Source organism: Marmota marmota, unplaced genomic scaffold (genome assembly GCF_001458135.2).
Source record: "Marmota marmota marmota unplaced genomic scaffold, marMar, whole genome shotgun sequence".
NCBI lineage: Eukaryota > Metazoa > Chordata > Mammalia > Rodentia > Sciuridae > Marmota > Marmota marmota.
This window is the reverse complement of record NW_026000026.1, coordinates 24,264,912-24,273,385: the sequence shown is the minus strand read 5'-3', so window position 1 is coordinate 24,273,385 and position 8,474 is coordinate 24,264,912. Positions and strand designations below refer to the sequence as shown.

At 42.8% G+C, this 8,474-nt stretch overlaps 1 protein-coding gene across 4 annotated transcripts in view; it reads left to right on the top strand.

Moving 5' to 3' along the window:
• The first annotated feature begins 1,418 nt into the window (after window positions 1-1,418).
• Cbfa2t2 (CBFA2/RUNX1 partner transcriptional co-repressor 2) overlaps window positions 1,419-8,474 on the top strand; it is a 147,397-nt gene continuing 140,341 nt past the window's right edge. For 2 of the 4 annotated variants that reach the window (XM_048811106.1, XM_048811105.1), the window contains exon 1: window positions 1,419-1,602. In XM_048811106.1, the coding sequence (XP_048667063.1) occupies window positions 1,569-1,602 (34 nt within the window). In that variant the 5' untranslated portion in view covers window positions 1,419-1,568. Of the gene's footprint in view, window positions 1,603-1,708; window positions 1,992-8,474 lie in introns of those variants that run through there. The other 2 variants (XM_048811104.1, XM_048811107.1) reach the window with 2 other exon arrangements.

The window sequence follows — 8,474 nt, the reverse complement described above, 5'->3', positions numbered from 1 at the left end:
CATGCAAACACACACACACACACACACACACACACACCCAGACCGATTACATACATTTTCCTCACTTTTTTGTAGATTTGTTTTTTTTTTTGTTTTTTTTCATACCAGGGATTGAACCCAGGCATGCTTAACCACTGAGCCATGACCCCAATCCTTTTTATTTATTTATTAAAATATTATTTTAGTTGTCAATGGACCTTTATTTTGCTGACAGTGCTGAGAATAGAACCCAGTGTCTCACACATGCTAGGCAAGCGCTCTACCACTGAGCCACAACCCCAGCCCTTATTTTTTTATTTTGAGACAAGTTTTCCCCAAGTTGCTGAGGTTGGCCTTGAACTTGTGATCCTCCTGCCTCAGTCTCCCAAGTTGCTACTTGGCTTTTCTTTTTGTTTTTAATTTTATTTGAAATTTATTTTATGATGTGGCATTGGAGAGATTTTCACAAAGGAAATAACATTTCAGCTTTGTTGTTTCTGTCATTTGAATTCCTTTCAGGTTTAGCTAAAAGCCCCTACCTGGTACCTCCTGAGTAAATTGGGGCCTTTTGCTGTGTTAGTCAAAACAACATAAAGAACTTCCTTCATCTTTGCTCATACTGCTATTTATTTATTTATTTATTTGGGGGTCCTGGAGAATCCAGGGCCTGGTGCGTACTATGCAAGGATTCTATCACTGAGTTACACCCCCATCCCTTATTGTAGGTTTAATCCCCCTTTCTGAGACGTTGGAGTCAGAGTAGTTCAGAAAATCTCAAAGCACTAGATCTGAAGCCAGAATTACTTTGGTTTTATGGCCTCTGTGTTTTCATTTCTCCAACAGAAATGGATGGGCAAGATCTTTCCTCATATGTAGAAAAGGCGGAATAATATTTCTCTATCCCACTGAGAGGATTAACTGCAGGGATTGTACTAAAACAGCACCTGAACCTGACAAAGGGCTCAATAACAATGGTAACTAACAGTTACTAATTTTATGACATTTTAGGCATTTAGAACGCTGTAGACCCAAAAAGGGAAGTAACTTGCCCAAAGACTTGGGCAAAGGTAATCAGGCCTGTACCTGGTGAACTCAGGTGAGACCTGTTACCTTCCCCTAAGCTCCGCCCCCACGACTCCGCCCAGTGCCCCCCCCCCCCCGCATCTCCCTCGCCTCGGGGGCTGCCTTGGCCGTATCCGGAAGCTCAGGGCTAGAAGCTACGGCTCGAGACGCGAGCGCGTGACGCAGGGGGGGTGGGTCTGAGAAATAGGATGTGCCGGGATAGGTCCATAGGTTCGCGCGGAAGGGGCGGATCGGGTCAGGGGGCGGGGTTTAGCGGGAGTAGTCTTAAGGCCGGGCTTCCGCGTGCGTTGGTCTGGCGGGGGAGAGCGCGCGGCGGGGGCGTGTCCGGAGGCGGGGCGGGGCCAGCAGGGGGGCGGGGTTGCGCGCGGCCTAACGGCGGCGGCGGCGGCGGCGGCGGCGACGACAGCGGAGCTGGTGTTGGTGGGCTCCGCGCCCTCAGGTCCTGCGGCGGCGCCTGTGAGGCACCCGGGCCGCGGGCGGAGGCGCGCGGCGTGTGGCCGTCGGCGATGGTGGGCGTCCCTGGAGCGGCCGCCTTCCAGAGTAAGCTGGGAGGGAAGGCGGGCGGCTTAGGGGGGCGTGTGAGGGGCCTGCAGCTCCACCGACGCGAGGTTCCCAAGAGTTCCCGGAGCGAGGCCGGTATGGGGAAACTGAGGCCCTACGCAGGGCGGCGAGTCCAAGGTCACCGGGCGGGCCGGGCTTCGCGGGTCCCCGAGGCCACCCCTTCGCTTCCTGCGCCTCCGGGTGTCTAGCGGCTCAAGGTGTGAGTGAAACTGGGGACCGCGGCCTCGAAGCCCAGCCGGGCGGGCGTCCATCCGACTTGCGGCGGACAAGAATTGTTTTGTTCTCCAGGCGCTGGGGCCAAAAGTCCAGCTCTGGGGAAATATTACACACGCCTGATTATGAGAGCTGTGTGGTCAGTGCTGGAGCAGGTGAGAATGGCGCCGCAGAGGGGCCTGTTGCGTGCAGGCTCAGGGGTCGGACTGCCTAGGTTCCCATTCTCCCCCCCGCCCCCATTCATGTCTGTCACCTTGGCTCTCCCCTAGTCTCAGTTACCCATCTGAAAAATGGGGGTGTGAAAAACGTTTTCTCCATTCTCCAGAGTTGGGTGTAGTGAAGCTAGAGGAATGATTGGCACACCCTGGCACAGACACCAGCGTGAAAACTGTCATTATTGTAATCGCAGTTTATTAATCATTCTGTGTGAACCTCACTTGGAATAGTCTGAAATTGGACTCGTGGTTGGGTATTTAAGATTTTATGTGGTCGTTGGTTAGTCGTACTCTATGATCCAATTGTCCAATTGTTATTCTTACCTCCATTTCGCCATTCCAGCATTTATCGAATGTACCTCCTAGACTTGTGAGATCCTTGGGGGAAGGGTGGCATCTTTTAATAAGAACAATAAAATTTTAATTGTTTTAAGTCTTTTTCATTAGAATAGCAATAATAGCCAACAGTTTTCATGCACGAGGCATTTTACAATTCTATTCATTTAATATTTATTAAATCATCTCTTGAGTAAAAAGTACCATTCTAGGCCCTGAAAATATAGCAACAACAACAAAAAAAGATAGACCAGACTGCTTTTGAGTTTAGTTGAGAGAAGGAAGAGACCCAGTAAATGAAGAAACAGATAAATGGTTTCTCAGTTGTTTAAGCATTGTGAAAATCTAAAGAGCTTTGTATTTAAATACACCCATTTTGCAGAGGATGAAACCGAGTGACATTAGAACTCTAGCCCCAAAGCAGTGTTCTTCACCACATAATAAAAGGGAAGCCTTACAAAAATTGTGGTATATATGTGTATTAAGAATTGTAATGCAAAAACAGAAAGGTACATGTATAAAGGCATGAATTGGCGTGAACATACTTTATATACAGAGGTATGAAAAATTGTGCTCTGTATGTATAATAAGAATTGTAATGCAAAAAAAAGGGGGAAAGTTTTATGCAGCCTTTATTCCTTCTTTGGTACCCCTTAAATGTTGCATTGAAGAAATACAAAGTAGATTTAGTTTATGCATTTCCTAGTTAGATCTGCAGTTGCTGGTTTTGGTTTGAGCCATACCTTTTGAAATTTATCAATAGAGACACAGACAGGTGACCCCACAAGTTTGGATCTTTTATCTGAACTTAATTTTTTTTTTCCTTTTGCTGTGCTGGAGATTGAACCCAGGAACACTCTACTACTGAGCTAAATCCTCAGCCCCCTTTTATTTCTTTTTGGTACCGGGCACTTGACAACTGAGCCACATTCCCAACCTTATTTTGTATTTTATTTAGAGACAGGGTCTCACTGAGTTGCTTAGCACATTGCTTTTGTTAGGCTGGGTTTGAACTCAAGATCCTCCTGTCTCAGCCTCCTGAGCTGCTGGGATTACAAGGCATGTGCCAAAGTTTCTCTAAATTGCCCAGACTGGCTTCAAACTTGCTGTCCTCCTGCCTCAGCCTCCTGAGTAACTGATATTACAGGCATGTGCTACCATGCCTGATTGAATTTAAAATTTTTATATCTAAATATTTTGTTTTTATAAGTACTTTTGGTTCTATTAATGTAACTTTTTCTTTTTTTTTCTTTTGTAGTACTGAGGCTTTAATGCTGGGGCTACCTACTACTGAACTAAAATCCCAACTCTTTTTTGTGAAAGGTTCTCGTTAAATCCTCAAAACTTGCCTCAAACTTGAAATCTTCCAGGATAGCTGGGATTGTAAGCATGTACCACTTTCACTTGGTATACTTTCTCTTTTTCTTTCTATTTTTTGAGACAGGGTCTTTTGCCAGATAACCTCTCTAACTCCCAATCTTTCTGCTTCAGCTTCTCAGGATTTTATAGGCATGTGCCACCACACCCTACTGTACTTTTTCTTTTAATCTAGAAGAATCAAGTAAATTGCATTGAAATATGATAGTATTGCCAGGTTTGGTGACATGTGCCTATAATCACAGCTGCTAAGGAGGTTGAGGCAGGACGATCTAGGCCAGTTTGGGCAGTTTGTCTAGACCCTGTTCAAGGCCAGCCTGGGAAGTTGTCTAGACCCTATCTCAAAATTTAGAAAAGGGCTGAGGATATAGCTTAGTGCTTGCCTAACATGTGAAGGCCCTGAATTCAATCCCTAGTATGACACACATACAAAAAAATTTATAGTTGTAGTTTATATATATTTTGTAACATGCAACATTTTACAAAAGAATGAGCTAAAAATAAATATTTGTAGAAGTTCCAGTATTGTCTTTTCACATCCCAGTGTGTGAATAGTAACTATTCCTCTGGTGATGGAGATCATTGATCTTATAGTGGCACCTTTCCTTCAACCCATTAGGTCTGCTACTCCTGAAAAAAAAAAAAAATCTGGGGGCTGAGGTTGTGGCTCAGTGGTAGAGCTCTTGCCTAGCACTGGTGAGGCTGGGTTCAATTCTCAGCACCACATAAACAACAACAACAAAATAAAGATTAAATTCTTAAAAAAAAAAAAAATCTGGCTTATTCAATAGAAGTATAATGTGGCACATGTCTGTAATCCCAGTGGCTAGGGAGGTGGATTGCAAGTTCAAAGCCAGCCTCAGCAATTTAAGCAACTCAGTGAGACCCTGTCTCTAATAAAAAAAATACAAAGTAGGACTAGGGATGGGGCTCCGTGGTCAGGTGCCCCTGAGTTCAATCCCCAGTAACCCAAAAAATAAAATTTAAACTAAATTAAATGAAAAGAGTTAAGCATGGGGGCTGGGGATGTGNTTTTTTTTTTTTTTTTTTTTTAAAGAGAGAGAGAGGAAAATGAGAATTTTAATATTTATTTTTCAGTTTTCGGTGGACACAACATCTTTGTATGTGGTGCTGAGGATCGAACCCGGGCCGCACGCATGCCAGGCGAGTGCGCTACCGCTTGAGCCACATCCCCAGCCCTTTTTTTTTTTTTTTAAATCAAGGATTGAACCCAAAAATGCTTAAACATTGAGTCACATCCCCTGCCCTAAAATATTTTATTTAGAGACAAGATCTCTGAATTGTTTAGGGCCTCAAGTTGCTGAGGCTGGCTTTGAACTCTCCATCCTCCTGCCTCAGCCTTCTGAACTGCTGCTGGGATTACAGGTGTGCACCACTGTGCCTGGCCAGTCTTTATAAGCTTTGAGACTTTGGAACTTTCTCTACACTTTATTTTCCTCATCTGTGAAATTGAGACAATGAAAGTTCTTACATTAAGCCTGATGCAGTGGGACGTGCCTAATGCCAGCTGCTCCGGAGGCTGAGGCAGGAGGATTGCAAGTTTGAAGCCAGCCTGGACAATTTAGCAAGACCCTGTTTTAAAAGGAGAGGATTTAGCTAAGTGGTAGAGCATGCCTGGGTTCAATCCCAAGTAACACACACACAGCAGTCCTACTTCATTTAGAGTTTTTATTTAAAAAAAAAAAAATTTTTTTTTGTTTGTAGATAGACAAAACATCTTTGTTTTATTTATCTATTTTTATGTAGTGCTGAGGATTGAACCCAGTGCCTCATACATGCTAGGGAGGCAATCTACCACTGAGCCACAACCCTACCCCCTCATTTACAGTTTTATTGCCATGATTAATAGTTTGTTGTTTTGGTACTGATGATTGAACCTATGGGCACTTTACAACAGAGCTACATCCCCAGTTTTTTTTATTTTTTTGTGGTACTGGGGATTGAACCCAGGATCATTCTACTAGTGAGCTACATCCCAGCTCTTTTTATTATTATTATTATTATTATTATTATTTTATATGTAATTTAACCCCTGAGCCACATTTTCAGACCTTTTTATTTTTTTCATTTTGAGACAGGGTCTCACCAAGTCGTTTAGGGCCTCACTGAGTTGCTGAGGCTGTCTTTGAACCTGGGGTCTTCCGGCCTCGGCCTCCCGAGTTGCTGGAATTATAGGGGTGCACCACCATGCCTGGACCTTTATTTTTTATTTCGAGACAGAGTCTTGCTGTTACTTAGGGTGACCTGCAACTCCTGGGCTCAAGTGATTCTTCTGCCTCAGCTTCACAAATTGCTGGGATTATATGCATGCCATGCACTGGGCAAGAGTAATATATGTTAATGTGATGTTTGTGTTAATTTATGTAAACAACTTAAACAATGCTTGATAGACTGTTTTGTTTGCTTTTTGTGGTTAAGGATACAAAAAGATGACTTAGGATCTCAGTCTATGGGGACTTAAACAGTTATAAAGTGCTTTCAATGTTATAATCAAAGACTTTTGGGATACAAAGGAAGCATAACTAGTTGTTCTTTGAGGGTTTAAGTAAGGACTGGGTAAAGAGGTAGGTAACATTTACAGAGGCTTTAAACCAGCCCCAGCAACTTATAATCTTCATCAGAACAATATATGACAAGACTGGGGAGGCTGAGGCAGGAGGATCATAAATTTGAAGCCAACCTCAAGCGATATGGCAAGGCCCTAAGCAACTTTGTGAGACCCTGTTCTTTTTTTTTATTATTATTATTTATTTTCTAGGTGTAGATGGATACAACACAATGCCTTTATTTTTATGTGGTGCTGAGGATCGAACCCGGGTCCTGCCCGTGCTAGGCGAGCGCTGTACCACTGAGCCACAATCCCAGCCCAATATATTTATTTTTTAGTTTTAGGTGGACACAATATCTTTATTTTACATTTATGTGGTGCTGAGGATCTAACCCAGTGCCTCATGCATGCTAGGCGAGTTCTCTACCACTGAGCCACAATACCCCCCCCTTTTAAAGTAAACAATAAAAAGGGATGGAGGTGTGGCTCAATGGTAAAACGCCTCTGAGTTCAAACCCCAGTATAAAATAAAAAAATAAAAAACAAATAAATAAGGTTCTCTCTACATGATTCCCTCCTTCTGGGTTTGGGAAATTTTTTTCCCTTTGTTCCTCTAGCATAAAAGTGCTCTCATTGATCCCAAAGAGTTACTATTATTTGTAAATATATTATGCCCATTCACACTTGTTTACTACCTTATTAAACCCTTCTTAAATTACCTTACTGGACTATTCCATTTTTCCTGAGACTGTCATTCAAAACTTATTTGTATTCTGCATATACTTCAAACAGAAAGATGTCTGAGTCCCCAGCTCATAGCAGAATTAAATAAGCAGAGAGAGATACTTAAAGCTTGTTCTTTAGTTGTGTTTGTTTCCTTATTTCCTTCCTTTCTTTCAACAGTACTGGGGATTGAACCCAGGGGCACTCTGGCACTGAGCTACATGCTTAACTCTTTTATTTATTTTTTTAATATTTATTTATTTAGTTTTTAGCAGACACAACATCTTTATTTGTATGTGGTGCTGAGGATCGAACCCAGGCCGCACACATGCCAGGAGAGCGCGATACCGCTTGAGCCACATCCCCAGCCCCCATGCTTAACTCTTTTCATTTAATTTAGTTTAAATTTTATTTTTTGGGTTACTGGGGATTGAACTCAGGGGAACTTGGCCACTGAGCCACATCTCCAGCCCTGTTTTGTATTTTATTTAGAGACAGGGTCTCATTGAGTTGCTTATCGCCTCGCCATTGCTGAGGCTGGCTTTGAACTCATGATCCCTCTGCCTCACTCTCCCAAGCTGCTGGGATCATAGGCATCCACCACTGCGCCTAGCCTTTTAATTTTATTTTCGAGACAAGGACTGGCTAAATTGCCCAGGTTGTTCTCAAGCTTTTAGATTCTTCTGCTTAAGCTTCCCCTGTAGCTGGGATTGCAGATGTGTGCCATCATTCCCCGCTTCAATTATTTGAATTTAATGAATGTTTGTAAGTATGAAGAAAGATGTTTTAAATGGCAGTATATAATGCAGCACTAGGATCAAGATTAGTTAATTCACTAAGTTTATATCTCTTCCAAGACAAGGAATATGGAGGAGAGAGATGGTGAACTGTGTTTCTTGCCTTCAGTTTTATCTTCATTTCTTAATTTCAGAGAAGTGTTTTGAACCTCATATTACAGAAAGTGATCACTGGATTGTAAACATTTGCTTCAAATTCATGAAAGCTTGAAGGTTAATTAGAGAGAATCTTAGTTCTTGTTTGGACCTTAATAGAGCTGTGTTGACAGTGTGCGTGTGCAGTATGCACTAGTGTATGTACATGTGACAGACCCTGTTTCTGGGTTGTATTACAGTTGGTGAAATGGCTTTTTTCCTCTGTCTCTGGTTTTTGTCTCTGGCATCTTGAAGGCCTTGAGGGTATCTGAAATTACAGGGACTGGGGTACAATAAGTTATACTTTGCAAATGAGTCAGTAGCAGATATGTCAAGTGAATATGCCTTCTTTTTTTTTTTTTCCTGTTTCTTTCTTTCTTTCTCTCTCTCTTTCTTTCTTTCTTTTTGTGGTACTGGGGATTGAACCCAGCGTCTCACAAATGCTAGTACTCCACCATGGAGCTACAGTCCCCCCCCCCCCCCCCA